Source organism: Musa acuminata, chromosome BXJ2-5 (genome assembly GCF_036884655.1).
Source record: "Musa acuminata AAA Group cultivar baxijiao chromosome BXJ2-5, Cavendish_Baxijiao_AAA, whole genome shotgun sequence".
Lineage (NCBI taxonomy): Eukaryota > Viridiplantae > Streptophyta > Magnoliopsida > Zingiberales > Musaceae > Musa > Musa acuminata.
The window spans coordinates 39,385,804-39,412,354 of record NC_088342.1 but is presented as its reverse complement, the minus strand read 5'-3'; the positions used below and the strand labels follow the sequence as shown (position 1 = coordinate 39,412,354).

Sequence of the window (26,551 nt, the reverse complement as noted above, 5' to 3'; positions counted from 1 at the left end):
TATTTTGATAGAGAAGTAGAGAGAACAAAATTTCCTCCTCTTCTTCGGACAAAGGAAATTGTAATCATTAAGATTTGGAAAATTAAAGAACTTTTAATTGTTAAGCTTTGGAACTATAAATCACATTTTCATATATTTCTAGCAGTTTTCTTTTTTATTTAATATTTGGAAAATCCTTGATTTGATAGTCAACACCTATTTTTTCTCGTCCTATGGACTTATTTATTTATCGGATGGATCTAATTATAATATTTATATAATATATTATAATATTTACAGTAATACTAATATAATATTTTTATATTTTATTATAATATTTTTATATTATATTATTTGTAATAATACTATAATATAATATAAAATATTATGATTGGATCGGTTCACCCGTTAGTTCTAAAGGTATTCCTGATATTAAACAAAAAAGATTGCATTTTTAGAGAATTATGAAAATAGGATAACTTTTCTTGAGAAATCATCCTAAACTTAAAATAATTTGTGATGGTAAAGAATAAGCTTGCGTATTTATTGTCTAAAAGGAAAGCTTTAATCTTTTTTCCCCAAAAACAACCTCGCATGTTTGTCTGGGTATGTCCACCACGCTTTAACAATCGCACAACATCACATCTTTATGCTTCGCACAAGGACCAACATCAGGGACGTATAAGCGCGCGATCACATTTCTTTAGGATTCGCGCGTGGGTCGACACCCAAGGCAAGAACCCAAGGAGATTGGACCGTCCCCTATAACTATCGGCCCATCACCACTCTCTCCCGTATTCTTGTCCTCGGGGAGCGGGATGGAGAACGCTGCGGTTCTCAGGGAGTGGTTCGAGCGAGTCGATTCCAACCGCTCCGGCAACATCACCGCCCTCCAGCTCCAGGTCCGTCTTCTCCCTCTGCGCTCTCTCCCCAAACCGCAATCGCCTCCTCCTTTTTCGCTTCTTTTTCGTACCCTAATCTTGATCCTGGATGAACCGCCGGTCAGGGAGCACTCTCCGTCGGAAACCTCGACTTCTCCCTCTCCATCGTTCAGCAGATGATCAGGTCCTCATCTCGTCCCCTTTGGTTCTAGTGCCTCGCTGGGACTTGGTATTGATGTTTCTTGATTTGCAGAATGTACGACTTCGATGGAAATGGGACTATGAACTTTGAAGGTGGGTTTGATCCATGCACGAGTAGAATTTCCTTTGCCTTTTTTTCTGAATTGATTAAACTGGTCATTTCCATGGGTAGAATTTTGTTTAGTTCCATGAGATGTTCTACTGCTTAGCATCTAATTCGATACTGCAGTGACCAACTCTGGGATCATGCTTAGTCATTTAATTATCAATTTATTCACAAAATCTTTAAGGACACATAAGTCAGTTGTGTTTTCAATGCTGATATGGTCTCACTTACAATTTATATGGCTTGTAAAGGGACACTTTGTAGTTACATGGATGTAGCCGAGGACCCTTTGTAGTACATGAGTGAGAAAGGATTTTTGGTGGTTGTTGGGTTCTTAGAATCAGGATCGAGTTTGATCGGTGTACAATATGAATTGTAATGAATCTAATATGATTGCATATGTCACAATCAGATTGTTATGGATCAGAATAAAATATGTCCATAGTTGATCTGAATGAGAATCAGAGTTATGTTACAATTTGTTGTTACCCCCAAATCATTACCTTGCAATTTTGCTCCATAGCTTACCACTATCAGATTAAATTCTATACTTATTTGATGTATACATTTTAAAAATATGTAAGACTATATATTTAAGTTGCCTTCGAACAAATCGGATTAATGTTGATCATATCTGGCCTAATTATTGGTTGGAGAATTGGATCGATCAGTTATAGGGTCAGATCCATATTCATGTTATGCTGAGTCAGATTTTGTATTCAATCGGGTCATGTCTGATCAATTGACAAGGCTACTCAGAATTTGAGGATGTTAAATTTCACAAACTACTGAATTTATTTTTTATATTCATATGTTGATAAGATGTTTCATATTTGAGTATGCTAAATTGTACAAACTACTGAATTTCTTTATTGTATTCAAATGTTGATAAGATGTTCCATAAGTTCCATGGTCTTGCTCACTTAATGTTGATATGGCATATTGATGTTTGAAAAAGTTCCTTCATTAATTGAATCCATGATGTTTGTTTCGCAGAGTTTGTTGCACTTAACAAATTTCTTCTCAAGGTTAGTTCTTCCATCAGTTGAGTTTACAAAAAGTTTATGGTAGAATTTCTATGATGTGAAATTGGACAGGACATAAGGCTTTATATCCGCAATCCTATGTTTTTGTTCATGCGTTTTATTTTTATGTATCGTAACATGTATCAAACCTCTTTTGCTGATTTTTAGCATCATTAGGCAAAGAGGGACAGTATCTTGTGGAAAATATAGTTAAAACAATTTTTTTCTAATTCTAATTATTAGCTTCCCTACATTGGCATGGTTTGATCTGAACCGTAGGACATGCTTGACTCATCTAAGGAGACCATTCCTGTTTCTGATAAACCTTAGGAAAGGACTTCTAAATCAGATGGTTACCACTCGCCTAACTTGAACTAACAGGGTGTTTCAGTAGAGTTATTGGGCTAGATTACTAAATCATGACTTATATAAAATCATGTGTACTGGCTTTGTTTACTAATTAAAATTGTTTTGGAGTGGTTTACCTCTTTCCTGCTTTACTAAAGAAGAACTTGTCCAATGCACACTCTCCCCAACGTGGGGTTTGAGGATAGTTACTTGATGCAGTTAAGCTACTTTGGCACCAAGGCTTGCCCTCTGGTTTCCTGCTTTACTAACTTATCATTTTTTACATTTCATATTGTTTTCTTTTACAATTAATGTGAATATATATTTTTTTGTAGTTTTGACTGGACAATGAATGTCATGTACTTCAATGAACATTTTGAGTGCTATGGTTTCATTAATTTTCGTGAAAATCTCCAACTTAGTTCATGACAACAGATTATCAAATCAAAGTTTTAAGCCTTTGATTATGAAATGATAAACAACAATAAAATAAATCCACTAGTTTTTCTTCAACGGATCTTCATTTATTGAATCAAAATTGGGTCTATTATTAGAAACATTGATGTTGCTATTTATTCGATATTTTCTTTACTACTAATAAGTGATCATAATTTATTGTTATTTTGGGCTAAATTATCTTGTCTAGTCTGCATATCTAACAGAAGATGTATTGTGTCTCAAATATGCCTCATGACCTTTTTGTGTATTATTTGGGAACATCATAAAGTATTTTTATTGGCTTTGGTGCTTCTGTGTTGATTGGCATTGTTTCAAATCTCTTGTAGGTCCAAAATTTATTCACAGTTCTTGAAAGGTATTGTACTTACCCTTCTACATGCTGTTCCCTTTTCAGTACTGTGGTTGGCAAAGCCTTAACTGACCATGCTATAATTTTTTCAGTCCCATTGTAATAATATTGCAAGCTGCTTTGATTCTCCTAGATCTCTTATTGGGTCCATTAATTTGCTGCAAAATACTGGCCTTTTTTAGAAGAAAAGTTTATAGCTTTTTTTCTGTACTTGTCAGGTTCTTTATACTGTGGTGAATAAGTAATATGGTTTTAAGTACAATAAGGTATGATGAACTGTGGTAACCTACACATATGTTCTTTGAGCTGTTTTAGGTGCAAAAATTGAAATTCAGTTCTTTAATCAAATTATCAATAATGGAAAAACTCTTAAATGGCTTGTTCCAGTAAATTTCTTTTGGGTTTTAGATGTTTCCGTGTTGGAAGGTAAAAGAGCTTCCATGTACAAGACAACAAGGTCGAAAACTTAGAGGGAAAATAAAAAAATCATTTCGCACTCTATGTTTTTAGGCATTTGACGCAGTGCATAATGAGCATTGAATGCTCCCAAGTTCCAAGATAATATATTCCAAGTTCAATCCTATCAAATTTCAAGAAAATGGTTCGTATCTTGAGATAATTATGAAAATTCAAAACCATCAAAGTACAATGCATCATGAATTTAATATGTATTGTAATTTGTGCTTGATTTATAGCAAATTATGACTTATTAATTAGGTGGTTGAGGGATTCAATGTATAAGGGATCTATAAAAGGGGAAAGAAGAAAGATTGGTGGGGGATTCTAGTTTTTGAAACCTTATCAAACTTTTGTATTTTGAGTTATTAGCTCTTAGTATCTTTTGAAATGAAGAGAGTTCTCTTTATCCTTCTATATCTCACTTCATTTCTCACTCTCTCCTCTTGGAGTACTTCATTCTTATGGTAACTAGAGCCTTGGTTTAGCTCTTAGTTTATTTGTTTCACATCATTTGGTATTAGAGCCTTGCTACGCTCTTGGAGTACTTCATTCTTATGGTAACTAGAAAGGGCGATGCGGCGAAAGAATGATGCAACCAAATAGAGATAAAAGGGATGCAAAAATTGAAGCACTACGTTGATAAGTTAAAGAGCTTACCATGTGCCTCAAACATTAAGAAACCCATGGCTGTAGAGGCTTAAGCTATGGTTATGCAAGTGATGGATTCGAAGATATAAATCCCCTTACATCTAAATAAGTTGTAGGAGACTTATCCATGGAGAGGTTTTTTCGTGCAAATGACAACATCAAGGTTGACTTGCTGGAGTTCCTTTGTCGACTTCAACCTAAAGAGTTTCTTGATTAGCTTAGTACCGTTGAGAAATTCTTTGACTACAAGGAGATACCTGAAGACCGAAAAGTAAAATTAATTGCTATAGGCTTTAAGGTTATGCTTCAATCTGGTGGGACAAGGTGCAAGAGATGCGCCTTCGGAAAGAGAAGATGAAGATTTCATCTTGGGAGAAGATGAAATCTTGACTTTGTGAGAATTTTCTTCCATTTAATTATGTTCAAACTCTTTTTTCACAATATAACAATCTTCAGCAAGGTAGCAAAACCGTCATCAACTACACTGAAGAATTTTACAAGTTGATGACCCGAAATAACACTTAAGAGACAAAAGAACAACTTGTTGCAAGATCTGTCGATGGCCTACGAGTTATGATTCGAGATGAAGTGGAGATGTAACGACTATGGAAGTTATCTGATGCTTATCAATTAGCGCTAAAAGTTGAAGCAAAACTTGCTAAAAGTGGAGCAAAGAGGCATTCTAATGTTCCTCTACATTCCTCTACTAAAGCTAACTCTTCTCGTGGAACAAAAGCTAGCGGAATTTACTCCTAAGCCTTTAATCCGAAGGCAAGGAAACAACTTCCTTACTTTAAATAAGTTGACAAGAAAAAGCGAAGAAAGTGGAGTTGTATTTATGTCAGGTACTAAAGAATGCATGCAGCCCATAGAATTTCTTGGTAAAGTAGAAGCAATTTTGGAGGAATTCAAAGACATCTGCTCTGAAGAACTTCCTAGTGGTTTGCCTCCTCTTTAAGACATTCAACATCGAATCAATCTAACTCTAGGAGCAATCATTCCAAACAAATCTCATTACTGGATGATTCCAAAAGAATACGAAGAGTTGAATAAATAAGTTATGGATCTACTGCACAAGGGTTATATTGGGGAAAGTTTAAGCCCATGCGTCATTTTAGCTCTATTAACTCTAAAGAAATATGGAACTTGGCGGATGTGTGTTGACAGTCAAGCTATCAATCGAATTACCATCAAGTACAGATATTCTATTTCATGTGTGGGGGATATGTTTGATATGCTTACTGGTGCTAAACCAGGATATCAATTTTTTTCTAAAATTGATCTTCGAAGTGGTTATCACAAATCCGTATTAAACCATGAAATGAATGGAAAATTGCATCCAAGACTCGAGAAGGTTTATATTAATGACTAGTTATGTCATTTGGACTTTCAAATGTTCTGAGCACCTTCATGCGGGTAATGAATCAAATTTTATGTTCTTATATTGGGAAGTTTGTTGTTGTTTACTTTGATGATATTATTATTTATAGTCTCAATAAACTTGATCATATTGAATATTTGAGAACTATCCTATCAACCTTGAAGGTAAAAAAGTTATATGTAAATTTTAAGAAGTGCTCTTTCATGACCTCTAGCCTAGCTTTTCTAGGCTTCATCTTAACCCTTGTAGGTATCCAAGTGGATTCTGAGAAGACTAAAACTATCCATACTTTGCCAACACCAACATCCCTACAAGATGTTTGGAGTTTTCATGGTTGGCATCCTTTTATCGTCAATTTATTCAAAATTTCAGTACTATTGCAACTCCTTTAACTGATTGCATAAATAAAGAAGTATTTCAATGGACACCGGAGGCAAACAATAGTTTTGAACTACTAAAGGTGAAATTATCCATTGCTCCTGTTCTTACATTATCGGATTTTCTAAAATATTTGAAGTTGATTGTGATGCCTCTCATGTGAGTATGGGTGGAGTACTTAGCCAAGAAGGGCATCCGGTTGCATTCTTTAATGAAAAGCTTAACAATACAAGAAAGAACTATTCAACCTATGATATTGAATTTTATGCTATTGTTCAAGCACAACAATATTAGAGACCTTATTTAATCAAAAGAGAATCTATCTTAAATTTTGATCATGAGGCTCTTAAACATACAAATTCTCAAGCAAATCACAATAGGTGACATGCAAGATGGGTGACATTTTTACAAGAGTATACTTTTGTCTTAAAGCATAATAATGGAATATGTAAGAAGGTTGCAGATGCACTTTATCGGCGATAGACACTTCTTAATACTATGTGTGCCCAACTAAAAGGATTTAATGCAATAAGAAATACTAATGATGAAGATTTTGAGAAACATGAGAGTTATGCACGAAGAGTCATCATGGAGATTATGTTATTGAAGATGGTTTTTTCTTTCGTGGAATTCAACTTTGTATTTCTAAATGTTCTCTAAAATAGTATATTATCTAAGAACTACACTTTAGTGGATTAGAAGGTCATTTTGGGAGAGATAAAATAGTATTTCTCATCAAAGTGAAATGTTTTTGGCCTACAATCTACGGAGATGTTACACATTATGTGAAAAGATGCAAAATATGCCAAACTTCAAAAGGGCAAACTCAGAATCTTGGTGCATATACTTTTTTACCAATTCCTAATGCTCCCTGGGAAGACATTAGTATGGATTTCGTGATTGATCTATCGAAAACTCAAAGAGGTACAAATTCTATTTTTGTTGTTGTTGATCAAATTTTCAAAATGGCACATTTTATTCCTTGCAAAAAGACTATGGATGCTTCTTATATTGCTAACCTTTATTTCAATGATGTGGTCAAACTTCATGGAATTCTTAAATCTATCACATCACATAAAGATATTAAATTTCTTACTCATTTTTGGAGAAGTTTATAGAAGAAATTTGGCACCAACCTATTATATAGTAGTGCGTATCATCTTCAAACAAATGGATAAACTGAGGTTGCCAATAGAACCTTGGGCAATCTGCTACGATGCTTTGCTGCAAAAAGATCAAAACAATGGGATCTCATGCTACCTCGTGCTGAATTTGCTTCTAACTCTATGGTTAATCGTTCTACGAGCAAGAGTCCATTTTAGATTGTTTATGGTCGTATTTCACCTTATTATCTTGATCTTGTTAAGGTATCTGAATCACCTTTATCAAGTTCAAAGGGAGAGGATTTTGCTATTATCATGACAAAAATTTATGAAGAAGTAAATAAGAAGCTTGAAGCTATCAACCAAGTTTACAAAAAAAAGGCCAACAAGCATCGTTGTGTGCAGATCTTTGAAGAACGAGATTTTGTTCGGGTCTTCTTGAAAAAAGAATGTTTTCCGGCAAGAACTTACAATAAACTCAAAGAGAAGAAAATTGGTCCTGCTGAGTTCTCAAGAAAATTAATGACAATGCTTATAAGATTGAACTTCCTCCTAACGTTCGCACTCACTCCACATTTAACATTTAGGATTTATCAGTTTACTATGAAAATAATGATGACAACTCATGGACGAGTTCTTTCTCACATGGGGAGGATGATGCAGTGCATAGTGAGTTCCTAAGTTCCAAGACAATGAATTCCAAGCTTAACCCTATCAAATTTGAGGAAAATGGTTCATATCTTGAGATAATTATGAAAATTCAAAATCGCCAAAGTACAATGCACCATGAATTTAATATGTATTGTAATTTATGCTTGACTTTTAGTAAATTATGATTCATTAATTAGGTGGTTGAGGGATTCAATGTACAAGGGATCTATAAAAGGGGAAGGAAGTAAGATTGGTGGAGCATTCTAGTTTTTGAAACCCTATCAAGCTTTTGTGTTTCGAGCTATTAGCTCTTAGTATCTCTTGAAATAGAGAGAGTGCTCTTTGTCCTCCCATATCTAACTTCTTTTCTCATCCTCTCCTCTCTTCCTATTTGTTTCACATGAATATTATAATTTACTATCTCATTTATTGATAATGACACTTCATATTTCATATTTTCCAACACATAGGGATGGTTATGCAATTATAAAGACTGTTTAAATCAAGGTATGCAATTTCGAATAATACCGCCCGTACCAGTCCGTCAGGTGATCGGTACACGGACCTTCCGTTATCGGATGGTATATATATATATATATATATATATATATATATATATATTTTTTTTTTTTTTTTTTTTTTTTTTTTTTTTTTTTTTTAAAGGCGACGTCGCTTCGCCTCGACGACGTCGCCTTTTATAAAAATATTTTATATATAAAAAATTATATATATATATATATATATATATATTGAGCGGTATACCGCTCGATATACTGTATCGTACCGTATCGAGCGAATGTCGAAACGTTGGTACGGTACGATATTTCAAACCTTGGTTTAAATGTTATTGTTTGTATTGAAGATTGAATTATGATTAATGAAACAAAGAATAGAACTATTTTATTTTATTTTTTGTATCCGTACTTCATGGTCAACTACTCGTCTTATTTTTCTTTTCTTGCTTGGACTTATAGGGGCCGTGGATATCTCAATCCTGATGATGTTTACGAGGTTTGTTCTTGTGAATCTCCTATTCAGAGTGTCATTCTTTTTATATGCATCTAATGTTGTCTTACAACTTTCTATGAATCTATAGCATGTATGCTTCTTTTCTTTTTGCTCAGGAAATAGTAATCAGTTTTTGAAAATCTTCTTTTTTTCCGTCTTGAGTTATGTTGATTTATTGTGGAGTTGTAACTTAGCTTCTTTCCTAATGTCTTGACTATCAGGCAACTTACTTCTGTGTTCATGTATACAAACTTTTCTTAATAATTTCATAGTTTATGTTTGAAATTGTTACAGGCATCCTCTGCTATTTGACTTGATAGTTTTCAGAACTCAAGGTTAAATAAGTTTCAGGATACAAAATTTGGATTGTGTTTGTTGTCACTTATGAGTTCTGTTGTTTCACTTTCACTCATCAATTAAATAACAGACATTTATATCCCATATCCTTAGTGACATGTTTGAAGGCCATTGTTTCGACCTCATCACTAAGTTGCTACTTCGTTTCAACCTCATTACCAAGTTGTACTATTGTGGTTATTTAATTACTACCTGAATTCAGTTTCAATTAGCAGTTACCTTAGTAAATGCTTGGGTTAACTTGCAAGTCGTAGATTTTATTTTTTTTGTATTACCATGACAGTTCACAATGTCAGGAAATTTTTTTATTCAAATAGTTGGGATTTACAGTATTGTTAGTTTTTATTTCTGGATATTATTTTGAGAAAGATCCTCTAGGCTACATCATGCTTTCGGTTAAATAACAACCAGACATGTTTCTCTTGCTTAAGTTTAACAAAATAGAGTGGACACCAGGATCAAAATAAAAATAAAGCATACAATGATGAGTCCCTGCTACATTCACAAGATAGTCTTGATCATGTTATTCTCCATATGGCCAAAGGTATACCTACTTTTGGAATTTACGTGGAGGAAACAGATTGGAAAATAGTTTTAGTGTGATTGATCAATAAAGATGTTATATGCGACCAATAAATTTTATGTTTTAATATTAAATTTTCAAATCTCAAAACCTCTTACATATTATCAGTAATGCAATGAGTGAAGATTAACACTGTTCATGACCATTCTCTGCAGTTATTTACACTTTCATCAGCATGCTATTTAAGCATTATATTTCATTTATTTCTCGAGTTGTTTTCACCTTGAAACAATGTATATTTTGTTGTTCGTTTGTTATCATTTGTTTGAAACATTCTTGTAGGGACTTGTCAGACTTGGCTTCTCCCTTGATTCACCTTCTTTTTTAACAGTCTGTGAGGTACAAAACATGCTTTATTTAACATCTTTGAATGGTTGAGAATATTTTCAGTTAACATTTTTTTGACACCAAATACTTTTTCACTTCTTTTTTAACAGTCTGTGGTGTACAAAACATGCTTTATTTAAAATCTCTGCTTGGTTGAGGAGATTTTCAGTTAATATTTTTTGACACCAAATATTTGTAGACAGTCTTAGGTGTGTAGGTTCTTAAGGAGCAGAATGTCTAGTTTGAGCCACTGATGTGAAATTTTGTTGTTGATATTTTGTCGCTGATATTTTGTTGCTATATATATTTTTTATATTACTTTCTGCTTGATCATTTGTTTCAGAGCTTTGATAAGAACAAGAAGGGAATGGTTAGGTTGGATGAGTTCATCTCGCTTTGTATATTTGTACAGTCAGCTCGGTATGCATACTCTTGTAACTGTTATGAATTTAAGCAGTTTGATAATCTTTTTAGCATTAGTAAAGTTGTTTTTTCTTGAGCAAAAAAAGTTTGTCCTGCTTATTTGGTATACCAAATTATGAATCAATTCTGGAATATTAATGATAGCATGACTTATTTAATTTGACAAATATATATATATATATATATATATATATATATATATATATATATTACTGTTTTGGTGCATGTAAAGTTCCAATATGCTCACTGCCTGTCTTTGCTAAATGTCATAATGGAGATAACCAGTTGACTACCATGTATGTTGAACTTGCATAATGGAAAACTCATGAACTAGTTATGTACAGTACATTTGTACCTAGATATGATGTCCAAAATTTGAAATGTGTTAAATCCTGGCAACTACAAACAAAAAATTATGTATGATAACATATACATGTATATATATGACAATTTTTAAGACCTAGAGATGTTATTTAAATCTGAGTTCCAAGCATAAATGGTTAATGTTGTTGTTTCACATTAGCCATTTGGAGTATAAGAATCTTGCTGAAGGAATGTTATTGCATTATATTTAACGTGTTTTTTTGTATGCATGTGTTGTCTATGAATCAAATTGCAAGTTCTGTGCCTGTTTTCTTCCATTTGAAACAAATTTGAAAGATAAATTGGAGCTACAATGAACTTATGCTATAAAGTAACATAAAAATAATATTGAAAATTTAATGGCACTGAAGTTGTTGAATCAATAAAGCTAAATGGTGGGAGACATTTATGTTGTTAACTTGGAATGGTTTGGCTTATGGATTGTTTTTCTGGGTTGAACTTGTATACCTGGTATCATAGTATTCTTTTATTGATGAATTAACATAATTAACACTAAGGAATATTACTGTGCCAAGGACTAACATGCACAATGAAGGATGTGAGGAACTATAAGATTCAACAAGAAAATTTACAATATTAGAGGGGGCAAATATATTGAGGAACATAGACGCTAACATGGATAATGATGGCAAGAAAAACAAAAGATACTATAGTGTCATGTATACAATAACTATGAAATAACTTATATAAATAATGTATATATTAAGCAAATAATTTCCTAGAAAAAATTTTGAGTGATTTCTACACAGACAATAAATATTTGAGAAACTAGTTAATAAGTAAAAAATTATTAAAAGCTGAATTTGAGAGACCAATGTGCAGAAAACTCAAATTGGCTTTTTGGGGCAGGGGGTGAGGTTATTACTTGAATCACGTACTTTTAGAACAACTAATGCAAAAAAAAAAGGAAAAAGAAAAACTGAGAGTGGTTGGTTGAATTCGAAGTCATTAGTAGGTTGAGGTACTAATGTGCAAAACAATCAAAAAAATGAAATGGAGAGGTATTACTATACAAAACAAATTTCTGAAGAACAGACTACCATTGGTGAATCTGAAGTTAAAAGCCATTTGAAGCCTGAACCTTCACAACTATATATATATATTTGATGATTCATTTTTTTATACTGTTCCACCTCAAGAACCAAGTGGAAGTAATTCTATGTTGCTATGCTGCCTTACGAAACAAGCGAAAAATATATACCATATAAAAATATTGCATCTGGCAGACTGCAAAGAGACTATAGAGTTTCATTCTGCTTTTAATAGAAATGATCATTTGTTAGAGAGAGCAGGTTAACCTAGATATGTGCATGATTGATTATTATTCGTTAGTCTGGTTCATTTGAAAGAACTGTTTCTCAATTTTAATGTTGATGTCTTCTTTTCTAAAATAACTCTCATCATCTAATGTCAGCTGTTAAAGCTTCCAGGGTCTAGTGGCACTCTCTGTGCTTCTTTCTAATTAGATGGGACTCTTTTGTGTGTGCTCCATCAGTGCGAGGTTTTGCTATAAGTTTATAGCATGTGGAGTGGTATTTTATATCATGCAGGTCAGCTAATTCATTTGTTTTCTGTTGCAGTAATTTGTTTAACTCCTTTGATACAACCAAGCAAGGCAGAGTAACATTGGATTTCAACCAGTTTGTGTACTGTAGTGAGTAATTCTTTTCTTGTTATTTAGCATGCAGGTCAGCTAATTCATCTGTTTTCTTGTTATTTCAACCAAGATTAGAAATTCATAATTTTATGGGCTTGAAAAGAATGTTATTTAGGTATGTGTATTAAACTTACAAATGAAATTTACTGTGAGCTAAATAAAACAGAAATCGTGCACCAAGCTTCTTCCTTTAGATTGTATAGCACCGTCCTCATTGGTTTCATTGTGCTTTTGTGCTCAGCCGCCAATTGCCGGATATAAAACTTGCTGATGTGGCGAAGGTCAGTTGCTGGTTGTGGTTCAATCTACTGCATCTCCTTGTAAACTTCTTGTGTATCATTTATCCAACAGTGTAATATAAATGCACAGCTTAGATTCTTGTTTGTCAACATGATGACAGTAATGTGGGCGGTCGAAACCTTTATTTATCTCGTAGTAAACTAAACTATAAACTAGGGCCTTGTATTTATTTCATTGCGGCATCAACAATCTACTCCATGTGGCGCCACTTGGATAAAGGACCAATTATATTTCTGCTATTTGGAATTGGCCCAAAGGACTATTACTCTTGTTGGACATTGTGAATTGTTGTTAGCAGGGTGTGTTCTATTCTTCATCGGAGGTCAGAGTGGTCATCCATCGACCATCCATCGTAAACGATGATGGTGATGCTGAACTTTCTTCGCTACATCAATAGCCAAAGTACCTGTGCATACAGTGGCGCGACGCCGTGGCTCGCATTAATTTCTTCCTGGCATGATCATGCATCTTGGAATCCCTCGATAGGGGCCGGTACCATGGACTAATCAGAAAAAGGAACATATATGAGACAACTCGTCCCCTCCTCCACCATCAGCCCTTGTCTTATTGTTCCTCCCTCCCCGCTTACCTTTCATTCTGATGAAGCGACAAGCTCGCGGGCTTTATGTCGATTAAACGAATCTCCCTTTGTCGATAAAGGTTGAGAGATTCCCGCAAGTAGGCTCTCCTTTCCCATTGATCCCTCACACGAATGATTGCGGTGCGCATGAGGACGTGAGGCTGCAGTTTAGTGTATTTGTTGCGTTCTACACCGCTACTTTTGTCTTTTCGGCTTCTTCCCTCCTATGATTGTCCACAGATCGGGTGGGGTTGCGCAACAGAGATTCGGGAATCAGACGGCCCTCGTCACTTCTCCATCACAAGAGCCGCGATGGACACATCTGATGCAACCGCTTCGCTTCTTATCGCCAAGAGATGCTCGTGGTCAAAGATCGACCGCGCCGGGGCCCGGCCCGTGCGCGGGGGTATTCACGTCACTTAACCACGAAGGTCGGGGAGTTGAAGTCGGTCGGGTGCGGTTTCATTACCCGCAGCTTCATTTTCCTCCTCGGCTTTCGCGGAAGCGCGCGGCCGTGCGGTGCGACGCGACTGGATCTCCATCCGCTTCCTCCCTAGTGGGGAAACCCTAGAGATTTGGGGGAGTAAGCCCGAGCTCTTCCTTGTTCTTCGCTTCTTCGTTCTTGGGGCTTGAGGCCTCCGTCGCTGATTGGTCTCCGAGGATGGCTTGCCGATGTGTTGTTATCCAAGAAGTGGAGGAAGGGGAGGAACTGAAGTCCAAGGGTAGGGTTTCATCAAGAAGATGCCGCACGGAGATGATGTTTCCGATGTATGCGATGGGGTCTTTCAAGCCGAATTCCATTGCTCGCACGATTCTTGATACCGCCGGCGACCCCATCTGGGACTCCGTGAGGGCCGCCGCCAGATTCGAGGTCATAATTATTAGCTCTTTTTTATTTTTTTTCCTTTCTTTTTGGGGGTCTGGTACGGTGTTTTAGACTTGAAAGTGGGTAGAGAGAATAGAGTTTTGAATTCGAAATTAAACTTTCTGATTTACGCGATTTCAGTTCATTTGGACCAGTGAACTCACTATCTTATCTTCGTCCTAAGGGTTGATTTTGTTAAAGGAATTGTTTTTTAAATGGAAAAATGATCCCAAGTCCACGTATTGCATTGTGTGTTGAGTCCTTTCTGGGTTCAGCAAGTAATCATGATTGTATATTGTCATGACCAGTGAACTAGTTGGTGAGCGGCTCCCTAAGTTCCAATTGTCGTTCCTTTTCAGTCTGTTGAATCCCATGACGTTAAAGGTGAACGGAATCCATCTACTGCTGTCATAACTCTAAACGTATGTGTTTAACTGTGAGCACACTAGTTTGTTTCTTGGGCAAGAATCTTCTTATGCTTCTAGCTTCTGTTTCATCTGTACTCACTGAATATTCTTCTTATGGTTCTTATATATGTTCCTGTGGTGCATTGATAATATCAAACTGTCCTTGTCACAATTATGAGTTTGTTTTGAAAAATTTCAGGCCGACAAGGAGCAAATTTTGAGCAGTTTCTTGTATGCTAGTGTCTTGTCCCATGATTGTTTGGAGCGTTCTTTGGGTTTTGTGCTTGCCAATAGACTTCAGAATGCGACACTTTTGGCTACTCAACTAATGGATATTTTTGATGATGTCATGATGAATGATCGAGGTATTCAACGTTCAATTCGCCTAGATGCTCAGGTGATCCCTTTATGGTGTGATGGAAGCATCTAAGTTCGTCTTTTTGTTTATGTGACCATGTGAGAAATGTTTTGCTGACAATAAATAGCTGTGATTTTTCCTTGTAGGCATTCAAGGACAGGGATCCTGCTTGTGCATCATACAGCTGGGCATTATTGTACCTTAAGGTAGAATGTTCTTCTATTGTATAAGTGAAGAATTTTCAGGAAGTAAAGAAGAGTAAACCACATATATTGGTTTAATGATTAATGGGTTGTTCTTTGTCATTTTGTTTTTGTGCCTTTTGTTGTGTTTTGCTTTATCTGGTTTTGAACACAGGCTGATATACAGCCATGTAATTTTGTTTGTTCTACTGTACTAAGTACTTTTCTTTATCAATATATTGCATTAATGACTTTGATGCTTGCTAATTCACTTTCAGGGCTACCATTCTTTGCAATCATATCGGATAGCACATGCTTTATGGAACCAAGGGCGCAAAATTCTAGCCTTGGCATTGCAAAGTCGAATTAGTGAGGTGATTCATACTACCTATTACTATATTCTTTTAGATGCATTATTGATACCCAAGATGTTATTATGGTTTGCCCTCCTAATAAATTTCTTTTGGATGTGTTGTCCTCCTCTAGGTTTTTGCTGTGGATATACACCCAGGTACTGATCAATTTTTAAGATTATTTTGTGGAAGCCATTTCATTTATTTCTTTTAATTATTTGCAATTATTAGGGGTTATGAAGATTAGATTTCTTACCTAGATCTATGTTGGTTCTTTTATTTTCTTTTCAATTTATAATTTTTATGCTTAACATTATCCTGTGTTTTTTCTTGTATTCTCTACCTTTTGTTCCCCTCTTTTTTGTTTATTTTTTATTTCATTTTTGTTTTCCATTAAGGTGATTTACATCTCCTTTCTTCTTCTCCTTTTTGCTTTATTTGGCAATCTTTGCCACCCTGTTAAGGTGATTCATATCAGGCTTCGTAATTTCGTACCGTACCAGAGTATCGAGATCAGCTCGATATGGTACGATACGAGCGTACCGAGCAGTATGCATACGCTCGGCACACACACACACACACACACACACACACACATATATATATATATATATATATATATATATATATATATATATATATATATATATATATGTGTATGTATATGTATGTGTATGTATATGTATATGTATATGTATATATATATGTATGTATATGTAAATATATGTATGTATATGTATATATATATGTATATATATGTATATATAGTAAGTTAAAAAATAAGAAAAAGGGTGATGTCGTCGAGGCGACATCGCCTCGTTTCTTCTCCCCGCGAAGCCTCGGCGACGTGCTTCTTCTCCCCGCACAGATGAGAAGTCGCTGACGACGCTGAGGCCTCGTCGCCGACGATGTTGAGGCCTTATCGCCTCAGACGAGGAGGAGGCGTCATCTCATCTGCGGCGTCTATCGAGGGAGAGCAGCGCTGGATCTCTAGGTTCCCTCTCTTCTTTGACGGTCGAAATCGATCGTTACCGATCGATTTCAGGCGGTAACATGGCAGAAATAGCCCCAATCGACAGTACCGTCCCCAATCGACAGTACCGCCTAGTAGCGGGCGGTCCGCATACCGGTCTACTGGAGGACTGGTACGTATCGCTCGGTACCGGCAGTATCTTTCAAAATTAAAATCCTTGATTCAGATAACCTTTGTTACTTCATTTTCTTGGTGAAACCATGTTCATCCACACTAGTGTTACTATCACTAGTGATGCTATGTTATGTGAAGCTTTACTAAGTGATATTGGATGGGAAATGCTTAAATTGATAGACATTCTTATTTGCTATGCTATTTATCCTATGGTATAGTTTCTGTTTAATGCCAAACACGAGTTAGCAATTAGATATGAGTGGCTTAAGTTGAACAATGCCACCTGATTATGTTTTTTTTATTAATCTATTATTGTCTGAAAACATTGGATATCAGTTAGCTGCTAAGAATACAAGTGTGATAAAGGAGATTCTTGGAGAATCTAAAGGTAGACGTGTAGCTTTAAGAGATGGTGGTGGTGTAAGGAAATTTAAAAACACAACTATTAAAAGATCTTGTTTATAGAACTATATAACCTAGGAAAAGTTTTTAAAATATATAACAACTAAAAAAGGAGTACAAGAAACTTTTAGTATGATAGAATATAAGTCACATGTTAATTTTTATAATAAGCTAGATATTAAGGATGGGGAAAATGATATTTCTGAATCTCTGAAAATAGAGAAAAGGCAAAGATTTAAGTAATATTAGGTGTATAAAAGATGAAAATTAAAAATACTTGTTAATGATATAGAACCTAAGGATTGATGGAGAAATTATTTAAAATATTTAATCTGCATTCTACAAACAACTTAGCTTTAGAGATAGAAATAGTAGTCGGTTTAGTAATCATATAATTGTCCACAAAATTAGAGCAAATGAGATTAAGGGAACTTTGAGAAGGATTAAAATACATAAGAGTGTACCTGATGACATTCCTATTAGAGTGCTAGTTTAGAGATAAAGTGATAGTTTCGTTGACTAATTTATTAAACAAAATTTGAAGTATTAGAAAGATGCATGATAAATAGAGGAAAAACTTTCTAGTACTAATTTGTAAAAATAAGGATGACATGCAAGGTGTCTCTAATTGTAGAAGAGTTAGGATATGAAACTAATATTTCCAAGAATCAATCTAGTTTTATATTTGAAATGAGAACTATTTATTTAATAAGATAATCAATGAGAAAGTATAGAAAGAAGAATAAAGATTCATAGGCTGCTTTTATAGGCTTAAGAAAAGCCTACAATAAAGTTCATGGGTTTTAGAAAAGAAATATGTATCTAACTAATTTCGTATTACCATAGAATTATATCAAGGATTTACTTTTAGTCCTTATCATTTTGGCAATAGATAAATTTGTTATTTATAGGATAGACCATTGTGGTGTATATTATTTGCCAATGATTTAGATGGGTGCTTGGGCACTCGGGCGAGACGAGGCCAGGCCCAAGCACCTCATGTGTAGACTTAGGTGAGGTGAGGCTCGAGCGTCTCATGTGTGGACCAGGCGGCACACTTCAATAAGGCGCTGCTTGGGTGCTCGTTGGAACCTAGGCGTCGAGCACTTCGGGCGAGTGTCTGGTTCAAATAAGCGAATCGAACCAGACTTTATGCAGTTTCTTACCCCACCCTTCATGCTTGCACGACCCCAAGCCAACCCTAGCACTGCTTTTGCCTTTGCCGTAGACGCAATGGACCGAGCCTTCCTCTGTCGTCGACGGACGAGTCTGACAACCTAGCAAGAGCCCATAGCTTCCGTTCGCTGTCGCTCCGTGTGCAGTTCCTTCCATTGTCGAGGAAGAGGACTGCAGGTTCCTTTGCCACCGACGAATGCCCTTTGGAGCTTCCGCTCCTGCCGCTACTATTGTCCGCAGCCTCCGTCGTTGCCACTGTTGTTGTCTGTAACTTCTGTTGTCATCGTTGTTGCTGTTTGCGGCTTTTGGCGTTGCTGCTACTGCCATTCGCAGCATTGCCGTAGATGTCTTAAACTAATCCTTTGTTGTTGTTGTTGTCATCTTCTCACCGTTGCCTTTTCACCACTGTTGTTGTCACTTTCTGTCGGTTTCCACGGTTACTGACCCTTTTATCCCTTTTGTCACTATTAACAGCTCTTTTCTCTCCTTTAACTACTATTAACAATAAGTAATATACTGTTAACAGTATATTTTTAATTAATATCATATTTTTATTTAAATAATTATATTTTTAATTATATTATATTTTATATTTTATATTTTAATATTTCAGAGTGTCTCTCTTTGCTTGGGCGAGCGCCTAGCGCCTCAGACGTTTTGGAACCTTGGCACCTAGTGCTTTTTAAATCGCTGTTATTTGCCGGTGATATTGTTTCATTTGATGAGATTTTAAATGAAACTGATTTAATACTTGAGTTATGAGACAAATTTTATAAATTAAATGTTTTAAATAAAGTAGAATTAAGACTTAAACATATAGGATGTAATTTCGGTAACTAAAAGGAGAGCAAGAATGTAGTTGGATGAATGGACAAGACGTTCCTATCCTGAATCAATCATTCAATATATAAAGTACAAGCTACGTGGTTGATTGGAGTGACATTGGGACATTCTGTGAACACTGGTTTGGACTTTAGATTATAAGAAACTTTTTATAAGACAACATTAGACCAATAATGTTTTGTAGATTTGAATGTTGGGTGGTTAAGAAATTACATATACAAAAAAATTTGTATTGCTTAAGATGGTAATACCAAAGTAGATGTGTAAGTTACTAGATTAGTAGGAAGAATCGATTAGACGATGTGACTAGTGTAGTGGTGTTAAAAGAGGTAGATGGAGACCTAACAAGACATTATTAGAAACTATAAGTAAAAATGTGAATCAGGGAAGTCACTGTGTGCTTGGGCGCTCTCCTAGATGCTTGAGTCTTTCCTTGCTTGGGCCCCTTGATGGTGCACTAGGCAGGTGCCTTCAACTGGGCACAGCCCAGATGCGCGCCAAACCCTAGACATTGGGTGGCTCAGGCATGTGCTTAAACATTGGATTGATTGAACCAGATGATACTGGTTTGATTGAACCAGATGATTGATAGCTTAACCCCACCCCCCATGAGAAACCTATTGCTAGCTAGCGATGGTGAACGACTTGCCCTCGTGACACGTCGAACAACTTCTGTTTGCAGCGAACAACATAAAGCCGTTATGCTGTGGAAGATATAAATCTCAACAATTTCACCATTTTATATTTTCTGTACAACAACAACCAAGCCGTGATGCTCCGACTATTTGGGGTTATGTTTGTTTTCATAACAGAAAAAATATTTGATGATATGTATTCTGATAATGCTTTGTGTAAATTCATTTACTTTGGATCAAATGATGGAAATACACTTGTTATGACACAACAAAAGATAAGAGGATATCAAATGTATCTCTATTGTTGAGTTAAATTTGTTGACTTTATCCGATACAGAGTTCTCTTATAGATGAGTTGCCTAATATTCAACTAGAAAACTGAGCTTAGGTACCATGTGTGTAATGGAAGTGGAATTTGTAAATTATTCCTTTTAAACATATTGTAGCTTATCTGGTATTATGGCTTTTTATGTTTACATCAAGGAACTCCAGACAACTTTGCTTTATGCTATATGTGATGGATGTTTCTTGTATTTATATTTCCTTTGATTTCTCGGAACTTTGCTTAAAAAACACAGTTCTTTTAGCTGCACGTGACCCAGTTTCCATACTTATTTTTTTTCAGCTGCAAGAATTGGTGAGGGAATATTATTGGATCATGGAACAGGTTTAGTCATTGGGGAAACTGCTGTTGTAGGAAACTGGGTTTCTTTAATGCAGGCAAGTGTGCAATTCCGCCCATTCGCTAGCTTGTGTTGATTGATGTATTAGGCAAAACAATTTTGCTTATCTTCTGAGTGATGCCTCTCTACTTCTGCATGTGGTTGTCAAGCTGCTCATTCTAAATAGACTGATATGTAACTTGGAGAACTTTAGGATCTAAGTCTCAGGCAAAAAGTATTATAATTCTGTTGTGGTAATGCAAAGTTTGTTCCAGGATCAAAACTAGATGACAATGTTGTAGCTTGATTTAGCAACAATTTAAAGAAGCTTGTTCTTTTGGTGACTCAAGTGCAAACCTTTTCCTCACGTTGTTCATTTACATCGAATGCAATTTTTCTTCATTTTTTTTAGTAATTTTCTCAATACGTTTATCGACTTTATACCATGTAAAAATTAATCTTCTCACATCAAGTTGACACATTTAGGTGCTTAGGCTTGCTCAAATATCCTATGGCTTTATTCCAGTATGATGACCAAGAATTTTATCATTATATGGTAGAATCTTTGATCAAATGTGATGAGAAGCAAGAACCTAGAATATTACACCTGAAAAATATAGGTACTGAATGATGCCTATGATTTAACTTTGTACTTGGATCTTTTCTTTGAGCGGACTAATTCTTTCAACTTTGAAATATAAGATGTTAAACCATAAAATGTGACGAAGAGAGAAATAAGATGTGCCTAATAAAATGTAATCAATAGAACTCGGTGTTTTTGTGTAACATGCATTGATAATATTATTTGAGAAGAAAAAGAATATGGTCCATCAAACCACCATATGATTGCAGTCGGGCATGTCTGTTAAAAACTTGGAGACTGTTAAATTATAATTTGATTTTGAACTTGGAAATGGAAAATAGCTTTTTGGGCAGGATAACTGGGTTAACTGTAGGCCCTTTGCTATGCAGAACAAACAAGGAAAGGGGTAAGAGTTAGGATGTTCCCGAGCATGGATAGATTAAGGATGTGATTATTGGTTCTTCCTGCAGTGAGCCAAAATATTGAGCCCATTTGGAAGGTGATTAGAGTTTATTGATATAAACAAACTGATGATGAAACCCTTTCGATGACCAAAAAATATAATTTTAGTACTAAGAATTCTGGGAGCTTGTAAGTGGCATAAGATGGTTCTGTTTAGTATGAAGGCTCCAAGGCATGCATTCATTCTTTTGTTGGCAATTAGAGGAAGAAATTTGTGTACTTAGGTTGAGGAAAATGTTTATGCAGATTCAGTCAGCTAGTTTTTCCTGCGAGGAATGTACTGAAGGCATATGTCATATATTTTTTTGTCGTAAAAATCTGGGAGCTTGTAAGTGGCATAAGATGGTTCTGTTTAGTAAGAAAGCTCCAAGGCATGCATTCATTCTTTGGTTGGCAATTAGAAGAAGGAATTTGCTTTCTTAGGTTGAGGAAAATGTTTATGCAGATTCATTCAGCGTGTTTTTCCTGCAAGGAATGTACTGAAGGCATTTGTCATCTATTTTTTGGTCATGAAATCACAGGAAGAATTTGAAAAACTTGCTTCTGGCTGCCAATATGAAGAGGAAATATATGTGATTAGTTGATCAGATGTAATGGTTTGAGGCTAAATGGAAGTTGCCACTCACATACCAAAAGACTACAGTTTTGAGTGTTTGTTATTACTGGTTCATTTTTAATTATTATGTTCTCTCTCTTTATAGTTGTTACTAATCTGCTTATGCTTAAAATAGTTTAGTTCTGTTGAAGGCTATCTGTAAATTAATTTATTAATCTACTGCTTATCTGGTTTCAGGGTGTTACATTAGGGGGAACTGGTAAAGAAGTTGGTGATCGTCATCCCAAAATAGGTCAAGGTGCTTTAATTGGAGCTAGTGCAACGGTTCTAGGGAATATTGTCATTGGTGAAGGTGCTATGATTGCTGCTGGTTCTCTTGTGTTGAAGGATGTACCTGCGCACAGGTTTCCTGCTTCATTCAATGTGGATGTCTTTAATTACCTTCTTTAAGCAATTAATAATATTGTAATTGTTTAGAAGGGAATTTTTGTTCTAATTTAGTTTTATTTTTTTCTTCAGTCTATTCCAGGCAACAAATTGACTTAAGTGTTGTTAGTAATGAACCTTTTGCTCATTTGTCTTGTTCAATTTTGTTTCACTACATGGTATGTCATATTTACATTGTTATATTTGTTGATTGATGTGTATTTCATTTGAGAGCTTAAAGTTCGAAAGGCAGAGGGAATGATACTTCAGGAATTGACAGAATAAATGCCAAAGCATTGTTCAAAATTTTTTGATGGATTCATACATTGCTGTTGGTGAGCAATAAAATTTATGAGTTATATTAACAACATATTAAATCATTCATTTGTTAGGTAGAACTTCATTTGTGTCTGTAAATGCTCAGATTCAAATTTACCCATCAAAAATAGGAATACTTTTAGTTAGCCCTTCATGGTCAGATACTAATACTATTAAAAAAAACCTTTAGGGAGGTATCTGTGAAAAATGTCCTATTAATAGCACATAAAGTTTTCCCATTTAGTTGCTTGCTTTATTTTGGTTTTGAATTCTTTTGTGGATCGTATTAGTATTGTATACATGATTTGCATGTCTCTTTTTATATTTAGTTTTTTTTTAACTTTCTGAATAAACATTTATATCAGTAATATCCTCTAAGGTTGTCATGCTTTTAATGCATTTAATGTTTGGAAAAAAATTTGAGGCAAACAGAATATTTTATTTGATGAAATTTTCAGCATTTAAATAAGTAAAATATTTGGAATTATTATGAAAGTCATGGGCCTTGTGCAAACTTTGATCTAGCCAAAAAAATCAAGAATTCACATTCTTAATTTTCAATCAGGACAAATGATGTCATTGGAAAGCAGTGAGGATAAGTAGGTGGGACATGTATCCATATAAATGTTGTTCCCTTCTGGAATTTCAATTATGGTGTTTCTTCTATTGCTAATTGGTTTCCAACATAGCCATCCAACCTGCACATGAATTTTGAGGTTTGACCATGCATCGGATTCTGAATTGGAACTTGTCAATCTGATATGCATCATTGTCAAATGTTCCATCAAGTTCTAGGTGATTGTTGGATAAGAAATATACTTTCATAAAGTTTTCTAGTCGGATCCAAATTTATAATAAATAACATTTATCCAGTAGATGGACATATAAAGCAAAATTATGATAGTTGAAACTTTTGATTTCTTATCTCAGAGGCAAATTTTGTTTGTCTTTCGAGATGGCAATTAGCTGGTAGATTGACTTGATTTGAATGCTCACTGGTTGTGTACTTGACCTACAGAAAAAAACTAGTTGTACTTTACTACTTTTTCTCATTCACTTATGACTAACTGCTATTACAGATATTGGAATTCAGTTGGTTATTCATTTGCATGACAATGATTTGCATTTCTTGGCTACAACTTGTATATTATGTATATTTTTGGCCTTACAAGTAGCAATTGCCAGAAATATAAGGTTGATATGTTCAAAGTGTGTTTAACAAATGCTGCATGTCAATGTTACCGTGTCAACAATCTTATTTTGAGAATATGCAACATAAAATTAGTTTGGTTGCACTGTTTTTTTTTTTTTTAATGTATCTAGCTTAATGTTACTTGAAAACTTGATACCTTCTGGTTCTCATGATCTTAAGCATGGCTGTGGGGAATCCAGCAAAAATTGTTGGGTATATAGAGGATGAAGAACCATCTCTAACAATGAAGCATGGTAATAAATAAAAAATGCATTCTTTGGTTTTCGAAGAAGCTGAACCCAATTCTGTGTTATAATGGTGATGTTACTTTCTCTAACTGCAGATGCTGGCAAAGATTATTTCGAACATGTAGCTGCCAGTTCCAGTGATGGACTGAATAATGGTATTTTTTTTCCTTCAGATTGTAGTGTGCTTTATTATTAATATTGTACTTGCATCTTTCTGCTTGTGTCGAGTAAAAACTGAAGTTTTTATATTACAGAACTTGTTCAAAACTGAAGTGATATGATCATCATGACATATTGATGTCTGTTACATGAAACGTTGTTACTCATGAAGTAAGAGGTATCTTCGTAGATTGAGTTTTTATGACAGAGAAATGACTGCTTTGGAGAACCTGACAGTTTTACTAATAACATTACATCTGCATTGGTGCATTTTTTTTTTTGCGTAGACATTTTGATCAAATTTTCTGGTCCTGTCCATTTAGTGTGATGCAGCAAACTTACCTTACTGTGGTCTTGTTTATAGCATGAATATGTAAAATTTTTATGGAAACCTGTTTCATAGATCAGGAAATGCTTATTATTTAATTTTTATTCCATAACAATTGCACAATCAGACTCCAATTTTTACCCAAAGTTTTCCTAATGATTTATGGATTGTAATCAGATACAACTTGCAGATGAATCTCTCCTTTTGAAAATTGTGTTGACATCCTAACTTAAGTTGTTCCAATGACATCCTAAGTTACTTTTCATACTTCATTCGGATGTAACATGTCTGAACTTTTTTTTTGCTTGATAATTGTGTGCTTGGCAGCAAATGTTTGTTTACATCTATATTACCATATATTATGAGAAGTGAAGCATACATGCCCCAGGTGTATCTGGCCTTACATCTCATGCCGAGGCAGTAGAAACACTTCCATCATGTGATCTCATTTTAATGTATTGTAATGAATAGAATTGAAACACAGAACAAAACCAGTAATCTAAACAACCATGAATGCTTATTCAGAATTTATAATGTACGGAGAGTATAAGCTTTCATAGTATTAATCATTTTTAATTATAGGAAACATGTGAATAACCTTGTGATGCCACAGCAGGTTATAGCTTAATAAGTAGTGCATCTTATCATGCTTTCCAGAATAAGTATCAATCATAACACGATCAAATTTAGCATCACATAAGATTCTAGACCATATAGGAAACAATCATAATTTGGAAATCATAGAAAAATATACAGGATAAACCAAAAACTAGATCGGGATGGCACATAAACATGACAAGTTCTAACCTCATTGGACTGCCTGGATTGTTCAGGATAGGCCATAAATCAGCCAAGACGTTCAGGATCAATCCTTACAGCCGATTACCATCTGCAATCAGGATCTGTCAATAGGGTTTTGTAACAGCTAGTTGCACGATCCATGATTTAAGCTTCGTTGAAGACATGGAAGTTATAATATTTGTTTGACCTAGTTAACATATTTGAACTATTATCACAAGAAAAAGCTATATGTTCATTTTGCATAACTATTATTGTTTGCTTGCTTTCACTTATTGGCAGGGATCCATTGCTCCGGAAGAAAAAGCCAAGTGGAAATGCCTTTGTGACAGACCAATATTTCCAGCCAGAGATCAAGGGAGGAGTACAGCCCCTTGTATAAATCTTACAGGGGATATGTTGCTCTCTCCCAGAATTGCAAGCTTGGCTTGGCGTAGTTACTTCTCATTGGCTGTTGTGCTGAGGAAGCAGCAGAGTGGTTGCTTGCTTGTCTTCCATGAGCTCTGACGCTGAAAACAATGTAATTGATAGTTCACAATGTTCAGGCAGCAATGTTATTGCTATTAGTTAAAATAGATCCTACGTTGTTCAAGGTAATATATGATTGTGCCATGCATGTTTCTCCCGTGAAAACGGTAATAACCTGTCTCAGAGTGCAGATTAGTTCGATACGAGGTTGAAAACAAGTTATATAAGCTGACTATGGCATGGTACGATCAAGCCATTCATTTCTTGATTTATTTATTTGTTTGTATAAATCTTATGGTGAAGAGAAGAATGGTATCTATAAGAACTGTGTGTATGTGTGTGTGTGTGTGAATATATATATATATATGTGTGTGCGCGCGCGTGTGCGTGTGTGAA

At 35.1% G+C, this 26,551-nt stretch overlaps 2 protein-coding genes across 2 annotated transcripts; both read left to right on the top strand.

Annotated features, from left to right (window-relative positions):
• The first annotated feature begins 724 nt into the window (after positions 1 to 724).
• LOC135612755 (uncharacterized) lies at positions 725 to 13,246 on the top strand. The gene is made up of 10 exons (XM_065109389.1): positions 725 to 881; positions 986 to 1,044; positions 1,114 to 1,154; positions 2,164 to 2,195; positions 3,326 to 3,354; positions 8,943 to 8,979; positions 10,199 to 10,255; positions 10,587 to 10,663; positions 12,631 to 12,704; positions 12,949 to 13,246. Exons 1-10 carry the CDS (start codon positions 798 to 800, stop codon positions 12,966 to 12,968), a joined length of 510 nt encoding a protein of 169 aa, XP_064965461.1. The 5' UTR covers positions 725 to 797; the 3' UTR covers positions 12,969 to 13,246.
• A 753-nt stretch (positions 13,247 to 13,999) lies between these two features.
• LOC135612754 (probable serine acetyltransferase 2) lies at positions 14,000 to 26,312 on the top strand. The gene is made up of 10 exons (XM_065109388.1): positions 14,000 to 14,458; positions 15,059 to 15,256; positions 15,364 to 15,423; positions 15,678 to 15,773; positions 15,886 to 15,910; positions 20,581 to 20,675; positions 22,456 to 22,622; positions 24,335 to 24,408; positions 24,498 to 24,557; positions 25,970 to 26,312. The coding sequence occupies exons 1-10, from the start codon at positions 14,249 to 14,251 to the stop codon at positions 26,014 to 26,016; spliced, it is 1,032 nt and encodes a 343-aa protein (XP_064965460.1). The 5' UTR covers positions 14,000 to 14,248; the 3' UTR covers positions 26,017 to 26,312.
• The last annotated feature ends 239 nt before the right edge of the window (positions 26,313 to 26,551 follow it).

Excerpts from the sequence above, each read along its gene's own strand:
- LOC135612755 (XM_065109389.1), top strand. The coding sequence starts at position 798 with ATGGAGAACGCTGCGGTTCTCAGGGAGTGGTTCGAGCGAGTCGATTCC. Across the intron at positions 3,355-8,942 it reads TTATTCACAGTTCTTGAAAG|GGGCCGTGGATATCTCAATC; the intron begins GTATTGTACTTA and ends TTGGACTTATAG. Across the intron at positions 12,705-12,948 it reads CAACCAGTTTGTGTACTGTA|CCGCCAATTGCCGGATATAA; the intron begins GTGAGTAATTCT and ends TTTTGTGCTCAG.
- LOC135612754 (XM_065109388.1), top strand. The coding sequence starts at position 14,249 with ATGGCTTGCCGATGTGTTGTTATCCAAGAAGTGGAGGAAGGGGAGGAA. Across the intron at positions 15,257-15,363 it reads CAATTCGCCTAGATGCTCAG|GCATTCAAGGACAGGGATCC; the intron begins GTGATCCCTTTA and ends TTTTCCTTGTAG. Across the intron at positions 22,623-24,334 it reads AAGGATGTACCTGCGCACAG|CATGGCTGTGGGGAATCCAG; the intron begins GTTTCCTGCTTC and ends CATGATCTTAAG.